This window comes from Pinus tabuliformis, chromosome 6 (assembly GCF_031772625.1).
Source record: "Pinus tabuliformis cultivar Carrire ecotype Pingquan chromosome 6, CPIR1, whole genome shotgun sequence".
Lineage (NCBI taxonomy): Eukaryota > Viridiplantae > Streptophyta > Pinopsida > Pinales > Pinaceae > Pinus > Pinus tabuliformis.
In genome coordinates this window covers 174129200-174149451 of record NC_142292.1, presented here as the reverse complement: position 1 = coordinate 174149451, position 20252 = coordinate 174129200, and the positions used below count along the sequence as shown (strand labels likewise).

The window sequence follows — 20252 nt, the reverse complement described above, 5'->3', positions numbered from 1 at the left end:
CCCTGCTACAAGAGAAATCAAAACTCAGTATTTAAAGAAGATTCCTATTGTTGAGGACTAGATCCAAATTTTGAGGGATTTTGGAGGGGAAAGATGCCTCCTTTCAAGGGGAATGCTTCCCCATCAAATTGTATAAGTACCAATTCAAATTAGCTCCTAGGGGCATGAAATTTTGTGCCTTGTGAAGAAACATTGTTATTTAGCAATTCTACTTTCATTTATAGCAGGCATGTACTTGATTTGATCTGAGTAATGAAGTTTGGTTTCATTTCCAACTTCTGAGGCTTGGTTTCCCTCATAGGAATTTGAGTATCCTTGGGATTAGCCATCCTAGGAGCCTCAGGTCCTTACTATACAATTTATTTATCTGCTTTGCATTTCTTAGTCACTTACATATCTTATTCTTGCATTTCGTATTTTTGCATTTAGTATTCATGTTTCATTTGTTGTAGGTTAAATTAGTTAAATGATCGAAATAATTTGATTTTTAGGTCATACATATAGTTAAAATTATGAAGCATCCTTATAACAACTCTACAAATTCATATTCATCATTGAGTTACTTGGATTAGTTTACTAGTTTATAATTATGAAATTTCTAGTTTGAGTAATAAAGTTTTGTTGAATTTTAGCACATGTTAATGAACCTATTTTGAGTTTATTCCACTTATGATGAATTTTAAAAACATTCAAATTAATCAAAAAAATTCACCCCATAGCATTTTCACTATATTAGGTGAGTAATTTTAGTATTTAGATCAACTTACTACTTCATTGTTCTGAAATTTCCGGTTTTTAGTTGTAAATTTCTGCTAAATTTTAGCACATGCTAATGAAGATCTTTCATGTTGGTTCCACATAGATTTAATCCTAAAAAAATTAAAATTAATATAAAAAATTCCCGCAACATTTTCATTTTATTAGCTTAGGAATTTGGCAGGTTAACTCGAGAAATAAGCTTGGTAGAAGTTTCGTGTAGCATAATGGAGGTATCTTGCAACAATCTTGTAGTAACACAAATTTCCCTAAATTTCTTCTAGAATTACATCCAAAGGTTTTCCTTTATTTATCGTCACTCCATAATGTCTTTTAACCCTTTAAGATGGATTTGAGAATACCAGAGACTCCATAGGCACTTTGCTTTCATAGTTTGATCTGGATTCTCTCTGCTACTAGAATTAACCAAGATCTTTTAATTCTGTGATGTTAACAAAATTTCATGTGAAAGAGTATGAAAAACCGTATGTGCGTGGTTTAAAGAAGAGGAGAAATAATGACAACCATCAAATCAAAGAACACAAACAAGTTGATAATGAAGTTCAACAAGTGTGGGTTACGTCTATGGGCTAGATGTTAAGAGTGGGGAGGCTGCTTCATTAAATGTTGAAGAATGATGTTAAGTACATGGTACATTATTTTTCATTACAAGGGTAAACTCCGTCAAATAGAGTGGGATTTCCCTCCATGAGACGTTCTCCTATAAGAGCTCTCACTTATATGGGCCCTCCTTCAGCATGACAAGATAATAAATTCTCATATGACATGGCATACAAGTATCTTTCAACATAATGGTAACAAGGATCTCAACAACAAAATCATCATCTTAGCAAATCAAAAGAAAGACATAGCATCACTACATCATATACCTCCACTTCCGGGGATGGCATGAAAATGCAAATCTTAGTTACAAAAATAGACATCATCGTTGAATTTGCGGCACAAAATCATGTTAAACAACTATAAACTTGACCCCTTTCTAACACTGTCAAATCTGGACCCTCAGGAATCTCAAAGATTCTCCAAAGATTCCTTATTAATGACTCCCTGAAATCTTGCTGCTCAGATGACCATTCTGAGTCCACCATCGTGCTCCTTGTAAAATTTTGATAAAAATGACTATAAAGTTGGCATCATTCTACCTTTGTAAAAAATCAGCCTGCAAGGGAATGTTTTATATTCCTCAAGCTTCTGCAAAATGAATATTCTCAAAATGGTTGTGTCTTCAAAAACATGCCTTCTGAATTTCACTATTATTGGGTTCACTGCTGCCTCTTCTGTCCCAGGTGAATGAATGTTTGGGTTTAAATATGTGTTTTTTCAAAAACAATACAAAGACAAGCCACTTGGGCCATTGGTGGCAGGGTTAAGTTGGGCAAGGGAGGTCGGTGGTTCCAACCCTGCCCTCACTTCAAATTTCCGATGGTTACATAATGATTTTGGTGTTTTACACAATTTGGTGGTAGAGGCGCATTTAGTTTGGTTTTGTTTTGGTTAGGCTGCCACATTGGGCAGGCTAGCCACTGGTCGACGTGAGTTCAAACCCTGTCAACGCATTGTATTCTGCCATGTTGTGCCGTTTGGTTGGGTGGGTCCGCCATTGGGTGGCCCATCCACCTTGTTTGACTATATCATATAAAAATTTCATTGGGGGTGGCAGCACACCACCCCTTTTTTATGTTTTTTTCATTTTATTTAAACAATATGATCAAAAGTTTCCCACCGAATTTTTAGGATCACTAGCAAAATTAAAGAGGCAAAATAATTCGCCCGTTCTAGCAGCTGTTGTAACATGACTAGTTTTGATAATTTAAATTTTCTTATATAATAGGTTTTAGTACTTTAGAAATAATAAATGTGTCTACAAGAGTAAAATGTGCCTTCAAAATGTAAATTTAAGTCTCATTAGTTGGTTGATTTAGTTAATCATGCATTTAAACATGATTAAATGATGTAATAAAGTAAATTCAAACATGGTTTACAAACAACCGCGAATGAATTTAAAAAAAACGAAAGTGGTTTTTGTTTATAACATCCTCATGTACAAAAACCACTCTCATTTTTCTAACAGCTATTATGGTTTTGGAGATACAAATGCATCTTTGAAGGCATGTTTTCCAGAAATTTCATGTTTTAGTCACCTTTTTGCAGAGAATATGGTGGCTAAACAAAGATGAATCTTGGGAACCTGGAGGAGGGTTTTGTTCCTACAATTCTATTATACAAAAACCTATCTCCTTTTTGTAATAGAGGTTATGGTTTGGGATATTCAGATGAATCTTTGCAGGCATGTTTTCCAGAATTTTCCTTTTCTTAGTTAGTGTTTTCAAATGCAGTTTCCAAGTGGGGGAAACGAATTTTCAAAAATCAAAGGGTTTTTGTTGCTAACATCATCATTTATAAACACTTCTCTTAGTTTTCTAACATCTATTATGTTGGGAGACACAAAGGTATTACAGGACCCTATTTTTCAGAATTTCGGGAGGAAAGAGCTCAAAGACAGTTAGTGACTTGGAGGCCACATGATCAAATATGAGTTGCAATCAAATTTAAATTTCTCTTCTTTATCAAAAAAATCCTCAAGAATAGTACTATAACTCTTCAAATAGTTTTAGTTACCTTTATTTGTGTTCTATTTTTGTAATACAATTTTCTGATATTTGTAATAACTCTTGATATTTTTATCAAGATATTCTATGAGGAAATTGTATAAATACTTCATCAATTGAAGTAATATGGGTTGGATTTTGATGCAAAGGCTCTTAAACTATGTAATAGCTTCTCCTATAGAATTCTAATGAAAGCCTTCCAACTCCAGTTATGACAAAATTTTGTGATTCTTGTATGTCTTTCTAGTGTTTTCATAACTTGTTTCTACATATGTTCAAAGAAATTGTAGGAAGGTTTGGGTAAGGTAGATTAAGTCTTAATCTCCCTGTAATTCACTGCAAAATCATAACCTTTAGAAAGAGATTAGCTTATTAGACTATTTTTCTGAAATAGCTCCTCTTGGAATCAGTTTCACTCTGGCCTTCTGTTACCTTTGAATATGTTTTGGTTGGGCTGTAGAAATCTTCTACACACATCTAAATTTCCCTAGTTGTTAAGTAGTCAGTCTGACTGCTCAATTATTAGGAATCCCCTTACATTCTTCTACCATAATTCTTGAAAAAGCTAAGTCATTCTGTTAGGCTCGAAGCTGACACTTTTAGAAGGGACCCTGTGAGAGAGGCCTTTAATAATGATTAGGGATTGTCATTGATCACCAACCATCCCCAATAAAACCATAAATCTGGCCATTGTGCTTCAAAGGCTTTTGTTCAGTGACAGGTGAACAATGTTAAACAAAGCCTCGTAACAACTGATGGAGCCCCCTCTGTTTCAAGGGCCAGCTTGAACCTAAAGGCTAGTTGAGTTGGTTTCCTGGCATAGTTTTTGCATCCAAGGACTGCCTATGCGAAACAGGTACAAAATCTGGCGTCCTTTCCGGGGAGCGAAGTAACGAATATATATTTCTCCGGGGAATGATAAAGATTAGATCTATTCTTTTATGGTGAACAAGGAGTAGACATTTATTATTGGTTGCATTTCTTTCACCTGGTGACTCCACTTTGTCATATGGCGATTCCGCTGGGTGATCAATCCCACTTTTTTGAAATTTCAACTACCTTTACTGCTATGCAAGGTTCATTGATACTTTCAATCAGTAGTATATGTCTCTCCCTCTCAGCCATGGTCAAAAATTTAAAATGTCTACAGAGGATGCAACTTTTAAAGTACACCTATGAGTATAAGTTTTCCATGGGATTTTATGTTCATATTGTATATATTCTTCAGATCTTCAGCTCCTCACAACATGGTTTGTCAATAAATCCATTTCGCACTTGGTTACATTGGAAAGCGGATTACACCCAATAGTGTAAATTTTTTCAATTCAGTTAGATAGAGGTGTGGGGATTAAATAGATATTTTGAGTTTCAGTATGTAGTATATGAACGTGTTTGATGTTTATGAGTGGTGTGATTTGAAGAGTATATGATAGATCAACTTATATTTTTAGTCTTTAGAAATTTTCATTTTTCAGATTTCAGTATGAAAGAGTATCTGAATTAGTGCAAGCATATGGTTGCATTTCACAGTTGTAGGTTGTAGTGTGTAGTGTGCAGTAGCAGAGTATTCAAATGAAAACACTGATCCATGGAGATTCATTATATTTTGACATAAGATGGAAAATTAGTGGTTGGTGATTTTATGTTATGACTCCATGCTCAACACTAAAGGCAACCGGTCTACTAGTTCTCTGCATCCCACAGGCGGAAGCAGTGCCCATTGGAGCCAATGTTGTAACATGATTAGTTTTGATAATTTAAGTTTGCTGATATAATAGGTTTTAGTAGTTTAGAAATAATAAATGGGTCTGCAAGAGTAAAATGCGCCCTCAAAATGTAAATTTAAGTCTCATTAGCTGGTTGATTTAGTTAATCATGCATTTAAACATGATTAAATGATGTAATAAAGTAAATTCAAACATGGTTTACAAACAACCGAAAATGAATTTTCAAAAATGGAAAGAGGTTTTTGTTTATAACATCCTCATTTACAAAACCCACTCTCAGTTTTCTATCAGTTGTTATGGTTTTGGAGATACAATTACATCTTTGAAGGCTTGTTTTCTAGAAATTTCATGTTTTAGTCACCTTTTTGCAGAGAATATGGTGGCTAAACAAAGATGAATCTTGGGAAATTGGAGGAGGTTTTTGTTCCTCAGATTAACAGAGGTTATGGTTTGGGATATTTGGATGAATCTTTGCAGGCATGTTTTCCAGAAGTTTCCTTATTTTAGCCAGGGTTTTCAAATGCGGTTTCCGAGTAGGGGGGAACAAATTTTCAAAACATGAAATAGGTTTTTGTTGCTAACATAATCATTTACAAAAACCTCTCTCACATTTCTAACATCTATTATGTTTTGGGAGACACAAAGGTATTACATGACCCTATTTTTCAGAATTTCGGGAGGAAAAAGTTCAAAGACAGTTAGTGACTTGGAGGCCACCTCATCAAATGTGAGTTGCAACCAAATTCGAATTTCTCTTCTTTATCAAAAAAATCCTCAAGGATAGTACTAGAACTCTTCAAATAGTTTTAGTTACCTTTATTTGTGTTCTATTTTTGTAATATAGTTTTCAGATATTTGTAATAGCTCTTGATATTTTTATCAAGATATTCTGTGAGGAAATTGTATAAATACTTCATCAATTGAAGTAATATGGGTTGGATTTTGATGCCACTACTACATGTAGGGGGGTTTTAAGACAATATTTAAGACAATATTTGAGTCAATTGTCTTAACTTAAGACAAAAAGAAACTTGTGCATTGTCTTAAATATTGTCTCTAAGCGGGTGTCTCAAAAATTTGTCTCTATAAAGACAATATAGAACAAATATTATTATTGTCTCTATAAAGACAAGAATTATTGTCTATTAAGAGACAATTTGATTTGTCTCTCTAGAGACAATTTCATTTGTCTCTCTAGAGACAACTTCATTTGTGTCTCTTTAGAGACAATTACATTTTTGTATTTTTAGAGACAATAGCTGAGATTAAAAACATATTGTCTCTATAGAGACAATATGTCCATAATTCAAACTATTGTCTCTCTAGAGACAATATAAAAAATTCTTTAAAAATAAATAAATAAAATCATAATTCAAACTATTGTCTCTCTAGAGACAATATAAAAAATTATTTAAAAAAAAATAAATAAAATCATTTTGAATGTTCTTTCAAAGCAGTTTCACATTCAAATTTCACAAATAGTACTCGTGTATGAGAGAAACCACCACAGAAATTCCTGTCTGATAGAAACCAACGCATATGGGTTATTAATATTACCTTTGTTTAGCAAGAGGGGATTCAATTCATTACTAAATTTACGCCCAATTTTTACTACTTCAAATGGGAGTCAGAAGTTTGGATTTAAGATGCTACCTTAGCTTTGATAAGCGTTCCATCTCCCAGTTTTACTATAGTTAAAGAAGAATCTGTAGACTGTTGAATGGAAACGACTTTAGATTTAGGCAATGCGAATATTTATGCCAAAATCAATCGAGATCCCAATTAATGAAATGGCGATACCTTTATGTGTTCGACAGACAACATACCCACAAGAATACCCAGGTAGGCTTGATAGCCACAGTTATCAACTGTACAAGATTGTAGGAATTTCGTTGGTGGCAGGTATGGGTTAGTTTTATGCTTCAATCATGTTATCAAAAATATAGCTTCATCACTCAACTGGATTACGCAGTATTATAGAGTGAGTATGATATCTAGAACTGGATTACACAGTATTATAGAGTGAGTATTCTTTCGCTTGAACGGTCTGTAATGGAACGTTTTTATGCCCGCCCAGTTATTTTAACTTCTTTTTCAAAATATTTTTGATCATTGTTGAAAATTAATACTCTGAACAGACTCATCACAAATATTCTTTAACTGATCACTTATCAAAAGCTTGTGAGGTTTCTTATGTAGCCCATGAATTATTTTGATTTTAACCGAGGAAGACTCACTTATTACGTTTGATAACAAAGGCATTAGCAATGGGTTCTACAACAACCCACTTCCCTTTTCTAAGTACTTGCAAACCGCTGACATCGCCTTGCATTAGAACAATGATGCCACCTGTGTCTGAATGGCTTCTTAAAGCAAGGGTAACATCTGGGTTTGAGCATGGTGGATAGTTATTTACAAGTAATCGTTGTCTGTGTTCCCCAAAAATATTATTCAAGTAATCATAATGGACTCCTAGAGCTTCAGAAATTACAACAAGTAGCCTTAAACACAGTGCCCTCACCTCCACAGCGTACTTGACTGCAATTTCCCTGTAACAAAAGCTTCAATATTATATTAAGCCAAACAAGTTATGATTGTTGCTTTAATGGTTGACATAAGGTTTAATGGCTACCTATAGGCTACAGGTTTTTTAGGCCAATAGTCAATGACTTCGTGTAATGGAAAACAACGGTGTCTCAGATAGTCCCTCCAGTTAAGGACTTCATCTTTGTGAATATTGAAGCTTGTAGCAAGCTAAGCCAGTTGCTTTGGATCCTCTAAATAGAGGCATGCACGATCTTCCATCGGCATTTCGAAGAATTCTTTGGCGATTCCCATCATGTTTTTCATCACCCTCTCTGGTACCCTGTGGTTCACTATCTGATCATATCATGCAGCTTCAACCATATGAATACTGAATTTGAACAGAAATTTTTTTGAGAATTAATGTTCATAATTGAGATTTTGGAATTTTATTGAGAGATATTATGAGATTCAAAATTCAAATCTTAAAATTCAAAATTCAAATCTTCAAAACAGTTTATATCGCAATATCATGAGATTCAAAATTCAAAGCCTCATGAATCCAATCCCTTCCGCAAAAAAAATCATAACTTGGGACATTGGAGATTGAAGGTTGTACCTGGAAAAAGCCATCCTCCTGACATGCACGTTGGATTTGTTGTATGACAGTGGTTCTGCTAGGGCCATCCAGGTGTTTCAGATCCACCACTAGAATGCTCTCGCAGAAAGATACCTGAGACATGTTGGGTTGCTCCTGGGGAGGAAAAATATATTTGTTCTACACCTCAACATTGTTTATTCCATTGCACAATAGTTTCTCAACACCATTAGCATTGGTCTCAGTGTGAAGATCCATTCTAGAGGACATGCATCTTTCTTTCCTCTTGATGTTATTGCGAATACAATCTTTTTTCCATATGGATGTTGCACGACTTCTAATCGAAGTTAGAAATTGCAAGTTCGCATTGCAGAAATTGCAATCTGTAGAGCCCCGAATGGAAACAGAGGCTATACGTAGGGTCAACCAATAGTTTTTACCATGGAAACATTGACAGTTGCAACAGAAAGTGTCCCGGATGAAAACAATATTGCAAAGGGAGGATTTGGCCCATATACAAGGTATTAGCGCTTACTTTATAATATCATTTATTCTGATAGTCTAGCAGGTAAACTGTTCATTGTACAAGCTTTATGTAAACCAATTTCAGAGTTAAAATAAATCCTCAGACATAGCTAGAATTTTCAGAGAAAGTTTTAACAAGCCATAATATATTACAAGCAACAATCATCGCAACTAGCATTTCCCCCAACAATACACAACGAAAGGCACTTGATCATTCTTGAAATATTTGAAGAGTACAAAAAGTTCTTGTGCAAAATGTGCAAGAGTATATAACAGAAAAAATTGTCTTAGCATATAAAAATAGCTCTGTAATGGAGTTGAACTAAGATAGCTTAGCCAACTCCACCGATGAAAACATCTGCACAGTACCCAAATCACATATAGAGAGATGCGATAATGCTATTCTAAGCCCCAAATAAAAATCAGAATTAAATTTCGGAACTCAAGAGCAAACTCCAATGGTACAAAACTAATTGAATCCACCAATCCATAAATATGCAAAAGCATCTTAACAAAGCTATTCAAAAGCATCATCATCGTCATCTGGAAGGGGTTGGGCCATAGCTGCTACAAGTTCTGCCTCGTACCTGACAACATAAAAGATTGTAAGCCAAAGTTTCAATATTTTAGACATGGAACAAATTATTTCAATAAAAGTTAACAAAAAATAATAAGAAAATAGCATTCTACTTACTGCTGCTGTGTTGCAAGGTCTATCTGAACCTCAGGAGGAGCAAGAGCAGTTGACTCCACAAAATGAAGGTTTGGATCCCTATAAAAATAACCCATTATAGAATCAATGCAATTTTTTTAATATAACATTCATGTTAGGGAGCATCAGAAACTAGATTAAAGGCTCACCCTGAGAGCTTCCGTGCCAAGTACAGGAATGGCTTGTCAAAGTTGTAGTTACTTTTTGCAGATATCTCATAGTACTGAAGATTCTTATTTCTATGAAAAGTAACTTCCTTAGCTTTCACTTGCCTATTCTTCACATCAACCTTGTTTCCACAAAGAACAATAGGAATGTTCTCACACACCCTGAAATTCACAAAGATATTTAGCTAATCGGTTCAGGCAATTGTGCCACCACACAATTAAGGAACCTTCATTTATACTTAGAGATCCAACCCCTCTGCAAAAGAGATACCTGCAAAGATCTCTGTGCCACTTTGGGACATTCTTGTAAGTCATTCGTGCAGTAACATCAAACATGATAACTTCACATTGCCCATGAATACTGCAACAAACAAAATCCCAATCAGTAAATAAGAAGGAAACAAATAAATAGAAGTGGAAAAACACGGAACCCTCGCTAATTCAATCAGGAAAATGCCAACAGAAATAGGAAAATCAAACCAGTATTGATCAAAACAACCAATAACAAAGTCTGTCTATAAATTCAAAAGTAAACTAAATTCAAATTCAAATAAATATAAGTGGAAAAATACAGAACCCTCGCCAATTCAACGAGGAAAATGCCAACAGAAGCAAGAAAAGAAAACCAGTATTGATCAAAACAACCAATAACACAGTTTGTCTATAAATTCAAAATTAAATTAAATTAAAATTCAAAATAAAGAGACATAAACAAGTAAAACAGAGTGCTGATAAAAAGGAACCAAAAAAGGGCTCATAGTTGCTCCATTGTCATTGATATTGAGGTTAAAAGGTGTTGCTACTGAGCCCACACTACATACATATCAACATGGGAAAATAGAATTGATAAGTCAAAAGTTCTCTTGGGATCGATCCAAGTTTAAATCCATGTAGGACCTTTTTAAACAAAAAGTTGAAAAGGCACCCCAAAAGCTCAAATGTACAGTGCTCCAATCAACAGGTGTCTACTACACCTACAGAGGATGACAAAAAACACTACTTTCATAAAGTCCCAAGAGACCTGATTTCAAGTGAAAATCAAAATCAGTCTGGCAAAATACAGAAATGGGAAAATAATCAAACTAATTATTGACGTACCTTAACCACATTTTGTCATTAAACCTTACCTGACTGAGCTATAAAGTTGGGTCAGCATTTCATCCTTGGCTTTCTCAACTTGACAAAGCACCATAGCCTGCAAATCATCAAATCATCAATTCAAGTATCATGGACTGAATAAACACTGAGATTCTGTATGGTTGTATTGTGTGCTCATCCACATGGATGTCTTACTTTGGGAACATTTGCAGCAAGACTATTCAGAACAGCTTCCACATAACCACGGACTTCTTGAGCCATCATTCTGAGCTCCTCCTCTGGATCTACAGGCCTTCTTACCATGGTTTCCTGGATTATAAACAAGAAAATCAAACTGAGGTTGAATATTAAGTTGGGAAATAATTTTTCTATTCTCATCATTGTATATGGTCATGGTCTCCTAGGCTAAAATGTGTATTGATTCTTAAATTATTTAATAGCAAACATTTTGATTATGTACATGTGCAACTTACGATGGAACTTTATGTGCTTCATTGCCTATATGCAAGTGTTTCAATACAAGCTATAGTTGTTCACGATTATACTTTGGGTTACATAAAGTAGTCTTGGCCTCTGGCCAGCTAAATATTGCCTACCCTCTACCTTATATCTATTAAAGTTTTAACAGTGGAAATAGTTTGTCTTGAAGATCGAAGAAAACTCAAAGGATGTTAGTCCTAGCTGAAAGTAAAGACTAGCAATCTATTTTCATTGTCTGTTAAATAGTTCTCTACCAGAGAAACCAAATTTTTTGGTTACCTGCAATTATTCATAAGTTGAACAATTTTCCAACAGCACAATGCCTACTTATCTGCAATATAATTGTCCAGCATAAAATAATGTGACTAACATGCATTTGAATGCAGTTTACTAAATTTTTAACCTTAAACACACATGTGAGTACTCGATAGTAAATCAAGACAATTCCATATTACATAATGTAATTCAGTTAATGAAGGCTTCTCACCAAATCATGCCATCATTATGTCAGTGGTTATAATATATACAATGTACAGTTGAGGAGGAACTTCTATTTATGGATATATAACAGTGAACTCAACTCAGCTTGCATTTTATTTGTCTCAAACAACCTATGAAAGGTTTGTTGTAGTATAAAGGGTGCATCTTTATCCAATGCTTTAATTGTCTTTGCAGGTTGACATTGTAATGGGACAAAGGTTAATGACTCTATCTTCCAACAAGAATTGGCAAGAAAATGAATTTCACCAATGGCTCCAACATAGAACCAAATTTCAGGAATGGCAGACTAGTGCCTTTCTTGCTGGGAATATCCTAAGAATGGTCCCTTCATGTAGGGGATGTCCCAGCGACATCCAATGAGCTGTTCCCACAAAACTGGAGATGCATCGAATGATATTTGTGGCATTCCTGTTCTCATCCCCATTCCATAGAAAACAGGTAAAAAACATAGGAGAACAGGGATGCCTCAAATATCATTTGAGAATCAAAGTCTATAGAAGGATGTCTCTAGAGGGGCTCAACACTTTGTTACATTGTTACATTCCAAGGATGTGTAATTATTCTGCTTCAGCTTCAGAAGGCTTATTGTAGAGTAACTGCCAGGTAATTTGTTAGAATTACGCCCAAGTTTTACTACTTCAAATGGGAGTCAGAAGTTTGGATTTAAGATGCTACCTTAGCTTTGATAAGTGTTCCATCTCCTAGTTTTACTATAGTTAAATAAGAATCTGTATACTGTTGAATGGAAACAACTTTAGCATTGAATCTGATCTTTCCTGGAGCTAATTCTTTTGCAAGGGTATCCAGAAGCATACTCCTTTGCACGCATCGAACTTCATGATTTCTGCTGATAGACAGGAAAAGTACTTAGTATTACAAAGCATGCGAAAAAAATATGACCAAAATAGTTAATGGGATAGAAAGTACATCATGTCACAAATCACAACATATCTATTTCATGCCCTGCAAAAACTTGTAAACTCAACCACTGAGATAAAATATGAAATTAAACAACATTTTGAACTGTTAAAAATAGAAGGAATGAAGGCCAAGTACTATGTAATCCACACAGTCCACCAAGTGAAAAGGCTAGCTAGCTTTGAGCTACATCTGTGGCTCCAGGAATATCAGTCACTATCCTAAGTGGGATCACCAATACAAAAACAAAAATTATTATTTATTCAACTTATTGACCATTATCTTAAAACAACTGTAAATAACCTAGTAGAATCCAACATAGTTCCATTTAATCTAACATAAGAATGTAAAAATCTATCTATTCCGTAAGAATATCAGTTCCATTTAATCTAACCTAAAGATAGTATAAATCTATCTAAACCTCGAAAATATCACACCTCAATGCTTAAAATTCAGTATTTAAAATAACTGACAAAAAAATCTTGGTTCAAGAGTTTATCACCTTAGGTAAAAACAACTAAAAAAGTAAAACAATTAAAAAAAGTAAAAAAGTAAAACAAAACAAATTAATCTCACAAGCTAGAAGAGACTAATCTTAACTAAACCTAAAACCAAAAAAGTTTAGACCTAAAATGATTCATCTTAACTTCATGTTATCTTTAAGATGATGAGAACAAAAAAATTACTAAAACAAAAAATATTAACCTAGTAAACTAGAATACATTAATCTTCATCAAACCTATTAAAAAAGCATCTTAATCTCAAAGAATATATCAACTTAACAAAGGACAGGATAAATAAGTAAATAAACCATCTTAACCTAATACACTATGATAGAATTTTCTTAACCATTAAAGTCCACAAAAATCCATGATGTATTAAAGCCATCCATGATGTATTAAATCCAAATGAAAATTAGAGTAGATCCAATTGAACTACGATCTATCCATCAACCAGCTGCAAACCTCAAAGAGATACCAAATTATAAGAAAAACTATGAATAAACTCCCATTACCAAAACCAACCAGCATTATATCCATCTTTATCAATCTATTTTTAAGCTGGGTGCAAAGTTCACTGAGATACCAAATTTAAAGAACTACCATAAATAATAGATCCATTTTCACCAGATCTATTTTGGTTAACCAGAATAAAATAATAATTGTGTGCAAACCTCATATTCAAAAATTTGAATCTATTATTCTCTAGTACCAATTATATGGTATTTTGACAAGACAAAAAATGTTATTTTAATGTTTTAAAAGTGAATATATGATCGCTAGGTTTTTGAAAATACTCAAAATATTTATTAAATAATACTTGATTGTCCAAAGACTATTATTTTGAACTGAATATTTATTAGATAGTGTTTCCCAGGCCAAAAAAAAAAGATGTCTTAACCTTGAATATGGATCTATTAAGTTATTAACTCTAGTTGCAGACCTGAATGTTTTAACCTTGAATCTATTAGCTCTTGCTGAAAAGAAACTCTTTATTAGATAATATTGATTTTAACTTTGGATCGACAGACTCAATGAGCAAACAAAATGTTTCTTAGATAGTGTTACAGTCCAGAAGCAAACAACCTTGAATCTATTAGGGCTGGCCACAGATCTCAATGTTTTACCCTTGAACCTATGAACTCCATGTGCAAACCTGAATATTTATTACATAGTGTTTGACATGCAAAGACATTAAGGTCTTAGCATCCTACTTTACTTTTAATCCTTTCTAGTAGCATAGCTTCTGGTGCCTATGTTAGTGTTACAACGGTACAACTGTGCATTATATAGCTGGGATGACTAGGACAGTGTATTGGCCCATATAAAAATACTAAATAGTATGGTGTGGCAAATATGCAATGAAGTGGTGATAGTACAAATGCAAAAGGAGGAAGAGGAAGTGCTGGCAACTCTATGTGAGGATGGGAATGACTCAGCTTCTATGTATGTGCCATTTTGTGGTAGCACTGAGTACGTTGAATATGGACAAAGGTAGTGAGTTCATTGAATATGGACAATGGCACAACACGATCTAAACTGGTGCCATTGTTTAGACACCATCAAGTTATAATTGAATGTGAGCACTACCAAATAAAATCAGACCTATCTAGTCTAATATGCACTAGAAACTTTGATAAGATTGCAGAGGCTGTGAAGCTCAAACATGCATATTAGAATACTAAAACTGGAGATATGAACTCTGCAACCTCGATGTGCATATCAGACCTGGTAATAATAACCAAATATTATTACCATTAGAGTGTCTCTCTTTCAATTTTTTTAGTGTATTGTCTGTATAAATTGAAGAGAGCAAAAGGGTAGGAATTTATTATACCAGTGAAGCCATTCCTGCATGTTTGTATAAATTGAAGAAAGGAGAAGGGAAGGAATTTATTATACCAGTGAACCCATTCCCACATGTTGGGTTCGCTTGGACTAGGAGCATCTGGGTCTGTCATTACCTGATCAAATGTAAATGCATGCATTCATAGAAGACCCATAACAAATTTATATGTAAATATTCATTCTATGAAACCAAAGGTGTTGGAATTAAATTATTGATGAAATGGGTACCAGAGTATAGAGACTCTCATCGAAGTGTCGACCCGCTATTTGCACATTGGGGCGGTCAACAGTAGCAGAGGGCTTGATCTCGCAGCCATTGGTGACCTGCTTGGATCCATAGTAGACGGCCATGTCCATTGAAGGCACGAACATGTCAATAACATCACCTATCACTCTTCCTACTACTAGGGGATCTGTTGAATGAGCCATTGCAGCAGAGATGAATCCCAATTTTGCTTCCTGATTTCCTTCCTTCTCCTTTCTCACCTCCTTCAAATTCACAGTCGAAGTCGATTCAAGTTAAGTGGCGAATGTAGTGGAGGTGTCTTATGGCATGTAAATAAATTGAATGAATTTGCAAGGGAATAAGAATCATACTCAATACAAGCAGGTTGAGTTATGTTGTTCTGGCAAGCGCAGGTGCAAGCAGGGCATGGTGTTATAGTATCATTATAGAACGATGATAAGGAGACACAGCATGTTGAACTTTTCTGAGCCAGGAACTTAGAATATGTGCATGTTACATTCCATGTCACTGCACAAGGACAAGGGAAATTCAAATATAAGACTTAGCCAGCTCAGAGTGAAACACATAACATTCACAAATATATAAATTATGAGGGATTATAATAGTTTATTACTCAGAACTTGAGTGGTTCTGTGGCGATCTGGACTAAAGAACAGGCTGGGTTTAACAATCTTAGCAGGGCCACAAGTATAACCTGGTCCTGGAGCCTTCAAAGTGAAATTCTTTGGCAATTTGACAGTTTTGTTAGTGGTCCCTAAATTTCCCACACTAACTTGGAAGGATGTGATGGAATTTGGAGGATCCTGAGCCCAAGATGCCAATGCTCCACCTTTGCAGCAATTAGTAAATTGTTGATTGTAAGGCACACCTGGTAAGAGATCAACAATGGTGGGGTCCTTCTTGCAACAGTGTGGAACACCTGCTTTCCATTTGGAGCAATCTCCTTGCTCTGTTGTCTGGCAACCAACCATAGCCCAGATGACCTCCTTTTTGGCCCAATGCCAACCCAAAGTCCATCTTGTGGGGCTTGGTATATGGCGGTACTGTTGAAAATTGTGCATGGTCATGACCACCTACAGAGGGAAGCTCATTAGAATCAGCAAAGAGTAAAATAAGTTCTAGCATGAAGATTTTCAAGGAATGTTTAGTAAATTGTACCAATGTTTCTAGTGAATACTTACTTAATTTCAGGGACATAAAGCTAATTAAAAATGAGTGAAGTATTTACTCAAAATATCGAACATACCAATCAATACAACACAATTTATCAGAAATTTTCATCAATATCAAAATAAACTCTACCTGACTTGAAGGTTTTCCAAATTTGTCATGATGTCAAGCTTTGAGAATTTAAATTGTAGGCTACTAGGAATGAAATTTAGAAAAGCTCAACATCTATTTCAGGAAAATGAGGAGGGCGAATTATAATTCAAGACCTATTTGATGAAAGGGCATTACTTGCAACATATCCATCTGCAGTCCAAGACACAATATCCCATTTGATCGTTATATTACTATTTGGATCCAGTGGATCATAAGCACCTGTAAAGAACACAATGTAGATAAATTTTAAGTTAATATTGTATTCATATCCTTGATAAGGATGGAAAAGTTTAAGAATGGAAATTGATCTTAAAACTTAAAATTTTTCCAAATTTTATGGTAAAAATAAGTTTATATTATAAATCTTGGCATGTTATAGAAAAGAAACTGCAAAATTTAAACATGTAAAATGGAAATTAGCAAAATTTAACCCCTGAATTGAAACATCACCTGCAGGTGAAAATGCAATAGCCAAGATAGTTAATGCCAAGAAAAACCCAGCTGCATTCCTGATCAACATATGGAAATTCTGCATGCAACTTCTTCCCTCTGAAGACTTTAACTCTCTTCTCTCCATGATGCCTTTGATATTATCAATTAATGAATCAGGCAGAAAACCCAGAGGAGGAGTTCAACAACCCTTCTGAGCAGCTGTAGCTCCACAAATGCAATGGGAATGGGAATGGAGAAAACATTAGTTTATGATGAAGAACCAATAACTGAAGTGTATAAACCTACAGGCCTGTAATGGTTGGTTTCTTCATTCTTCAAATAGAGTAGTGAAAGTGGAAAAGAACAGTGCTTGCCAAAAGCCAGGGAAGAAGAAGAAGAAGAACAACTGGCAGACCAAAGAAACTATTAACTCTGAGGCCAAGAGTGACATAAAATAATGGGAAAAAGCAGTAAAAATATCCAAAGAAACGATTAACTCCGAGGCCAAGAGTGACATAAAAGAATTGGAAAAAGCAGTAAAAATATCTTCAAGAGTGACATAAAAGAATGGGAAAATGCAGTAAAAACTCAACCGATATTTGGAAAAAGCAGTCACACTTGAAATCAAAAAAGAATTTTCCTTATTTTTGCTCAGAGTTGTTGTCTCTGTATCAAAATTGGGCTCTAAAAGATGCCCATACCCAATCTGCAACTTGACCTTGCACACATTGAATCTATGGCCAAATCAATACTTTATAAGGCATCTAAGATTGATTTCTATTTTTCGTAAATAAATCTGAATACCCTTTCATGCTGTATATACAAGATCTGTGTGATAAAGCTATGGTAGCTGAATAGATGTGGTGGATCTGGATTGGGGCACTCAACATATTTTAACCCCTTCTCTATTGACATTACAAGTTTATACTTGTGCGATTTTCCTCACCCGTCCAGTGTTATTGGCCACAATATTCTTCGCATGATTTATGCCTTCCTTTGAGTGCTACAGGTCCAGAACAGTGGAAATTGAGGCACCTCTTAACCAATATTATAGGCCTATATCTTTTGAGACCTAATGATTCAACACCAGAAACTATTCCATAGTAAACCTGCTTTCACAATCCTCAATCCAGAAATGGTGTGATTTACACATGAATTGGAGTTTAGCTACAATGTGCTCAAAGCAGTTTCTTTTTGGCATCATATTTATCCAGATTCTAATCTATCGCCAGGAAATTCATCCAAATTGTTGACTATCACCCAAAGAATCAGCAATGTCAATCAAAACAATCAGGACATTGTCGTGGAGTTAGCTTCCTCAATAGTAATAGCACCATAATCTTTTCTTCATGAAAGGTGTGCGTAAGCTTCTGCAAATAATAATGCAGCGACTATGAATGCAAGAATGCTCGCATTCAGGGTTCAGAATTTGAAGCTAGATAAGGTTGCATATTAACATGAACAATAGCAGGTAAAGGATATGCCATTGTTTTTCCAGAGTTTGTATCAACAATACTAATCAAATTTCGTTCTTTGAAAGCCATGGGCTGCAAATACTGTTCCATTGTAAGGATATCAACACCCATAGCACATGTGTCATTCATTGTTTTCTTTATCTCTTTATCAGATTCTTCAAGACCCAACATTATGGAAGATTTGGTCACCATTTCTCCCTTGAATCCCTTCACATGCTTCAATATAAGTAAGCTCTGGTCATACCCTCATCAACATATCTACATTGATGAATTTGAGCAACAATGGCCCTCCAACCTTACGGTTGTCAACATCTTGATGTCGGATTAGCTAAACACTTGCACACCTTTCAGGATCACGATGAATAAGCTGGGCTATTTCTGGTTGACCACATGGATTTATAGCTTCCTGTCCTCCTTGAGTTGTAACAGCTGTATGTTGAAACCACAAGCTGTTAGCGGAGGGGAGTACTGGTTGTAAGTGGTTTTTATGAAGGGGCCTCTGTTGTTTACCATGTAGTGTTGTTTACTAAATACTAATCAGTACAGATAGGTGTCCATGAGGTATGTATAATAATTTTCTTTTAAAGGGTCCATCATAAGATGTAGTAGGGTTGAATTTATGGGTTTATATTTTAAGAAATACCCTAGTATTTAGAAACTTTAATCTTAATTATTTGTTCCCTATGATTTGATTTCTAGGGCATGGGATAAACTCTAGAATGACATAAAGGGAAAAGAGTATGATCTAAGGTTTGAATTTAAGAAACCCTAAAAAGGCCTCTTGATTACATAAAAACCTTAGAAAAGTAACTTGACATCATGTTTTGGAATAATATATTGCTTGGGTTACTTGTTAAAATAGTATTGTATGTACAAGAAGAAAAAATGGATGGGGTGATCCATTTGAAGGCATGATGTAGCTCTTCGTAACACCTCATAAATCATGGAGTCGTTGTGCAAAAACTTTATTAAATATATGCCCTAGATTTCTCAACAAATAACATAATCAAACTCACACAAATAAATGGTTGAATCTTACATTTTGCATAACATTAGATGTATATGGGGGCATTAATGATCCCTGCATGCCAACATTGGTTGTATTGAGGGGCATAAATGAATCCTGCATGCCAACAAAATGCACGCTTAGTAAAAACACAAATATTAATAAATATATATATTGAAATAAGTTAATTAAATGCACAAAAATATTGATCAAGTTTTACCACTATCATTATCTTAGATGTATTATAAGGTGTTATAGGGGTTGGAATGACTTTAGTGATTGCCTGCATTCCAGAAACATAAATTATCATAATATAATAAGGAATATAAGATAATTGAACATATAAAAGACAATATTCAAGCTTACCTCATGCATCATCATAGCAACGTCTTGCACTCGTGCATTTGTTAACATTTCCATAAAAGTAATGAATATCATTGAATCCCCCATAGTAGCATTGGTAACACCCATGGGTACATTCTTAAGAAAACACATAATAACATAAAAATAAGAAAACCTTGATAAAAAAATCGATAAGAAAATAGAATCAGTAAAACCTTAAACATTCAAATTACTTGATGTTCATTACAATTAAAAACTCAATACTTAACTTGTAAAGAAAAATTATATTGCAGTGAATCCTTATAACCATCTTAAAGTAAACATAGTGATCGAAAAATGTCATCCTCACAAGTAAAACATTAAACATTCAAATTACTTAATGTTCATTACAATTAAAAACTCATATGTCTAACTTGTAAAGAAAAATTATATTGTAGTGAATCC

General features: G+C 34.6%; 3 protein-coding genes and 2 pseudogenes across 3 annotated transcripts; all 5 read right to left on the bottom strand.

The window, feature by feature from the left end:
* Positions 1-7346: 7346 nt before the first annotated feature.
* Positions 7347-8378, bottom strand: LOC149257995 (protein DMR6-LIKE OXYGENASE 1 pseudogene; annotated as a pseudogene).
* Positions 8379-9276: 898 nt separating this feature from the next.
* On the bottom strand, positions 9277-10407 carry LOC149257994 (GTP-binding nuclear protein Ran1B-like). The gene is made up of 5 exons (XM_089395480.1): positions 10403-10407; positions 9910-9999; positions 9621-9800; positions 9454-9531; positions 9277-9346 (listed from the first exon to the last, which is right to left on the bottom strand). Exons 1-5 carry the CDS (start codon positions 10405-10407, stop codon positions 9277-9279), a joined length of 423 nt encoding a protein of 140 aa, XP_089251606.1.
* Positions 10408-10534: 127 nt separating this feature from the next.
* Positions 10535-11041, bottom strand: LOC149257993 (dynamin-2A-like). The gene is made up of 3 exons (XM_089370518.1): positions 10932-11041; positions 10766-10833; positions 10535-10612 (listed from the first exon to the last, which is right to left on the bottom strand). Exons 1-3 carry the CDS (start codon positions 11037-11039, stop codon positions 10573-10575), a joined length of 216 nt encoding a protein of 71 aa, XP_089226644.1. The 5' UTR covers positions 11040-11041; the 3' UTR covers positions 10535-10572.
* A 1769-nt stretch (positions 11042-12810) lies between these two features.
* LOC149257992 (protein MOTHER of FT and TFL1 pseudogene) lies at positions 12811-15412 on the bottom strand (annotated as a pseudogene).
* A 68-nt stretch (positions 15413-15480) lies between these two features.
* LOC149257991 (protein COBRA-like) lies at positions 15481-17130 on the bottom strand. Its single transcript, XM_089395268.1, has 4 exons — positions 17004-17130; positions 16693-16772; positions 15844-16303; positions 15481-15737 (listed from the first exon to the last, which is right to left on the bottom strand). The coding sequence occupies exons 1-4, from the start codon at positions 17128-17130 to the stop codon at positions 15481-15483; spliced, it is 924 nt and encodes a 307-aa protein (XP_089251394.1).
* Positions 17131-20252: the final 3122 nt, after the last annotated feature.

Excerpts from the sequence above, each read along its gene's own strand:
- LOC149257991 (XM_089395268.1), bottom strand. The coding sequence starts at position 17,130 with ATGGAGAGAAGAGAGTTAAAGTCTTCAGAGGGAAGAAGTTGCATGCAG. Across the intron at positions 16,304-16,692 it reads GGACTGCAGATGGATATGTT|GTGGTCATGACCATGCACAA; the intron begins GCAAGTAATGCC and ends TTCCCTCTGTAG. Across the intron at positions 15,738-15,843 it reads CAGAACCACTCAAGTTCTGA|TGACATGGAATGTAACATGC; the intron begins GTAATAAACTAT and ends GTCCTTGTGCAG.
- LOC149257994 (XM_089395480.1), bottom strand. Across the intron at positions 9,801-9,909 it reads TGGCACAGAGATCTTTGCAG|GGTGTGTGAGAACATTCCTA; the intron begins GTATCTCTTTTG and ends TGTGAATTTCAG. Across the intron at positions 9,532-9,620 it reads TTGGCACGGAAGCTCTCAGG|GGATCCAAACCTTCATTTTG; the intron begins GTGAGCCTTTAA and ends TTATTTTTATAG.
- LOC149257993 (XM_089370518.1), bottom strand. The coding sequence starts at position 11,039 with ATGGTAAGAAGGCCTGTAGATCCAGAGGAGGAGCTCAGAATGATGGCT. Across the intron at positions 10,834-10,931 it reads TTGCTGCAAATGTTCCCAAA|GCTATGGTGCTTTGTCAAGT; the intron begins GTAAGACATCCA and ends GATGATTTGCAG. Across the intron at positions 10,613-10,765 it reads CAACTTTATAGCTCAGTCAG|GTGTAGTAGACACCTGTTGA; the intron begins GTAAGGTTTAAT and ends CATCCTCTGTAG.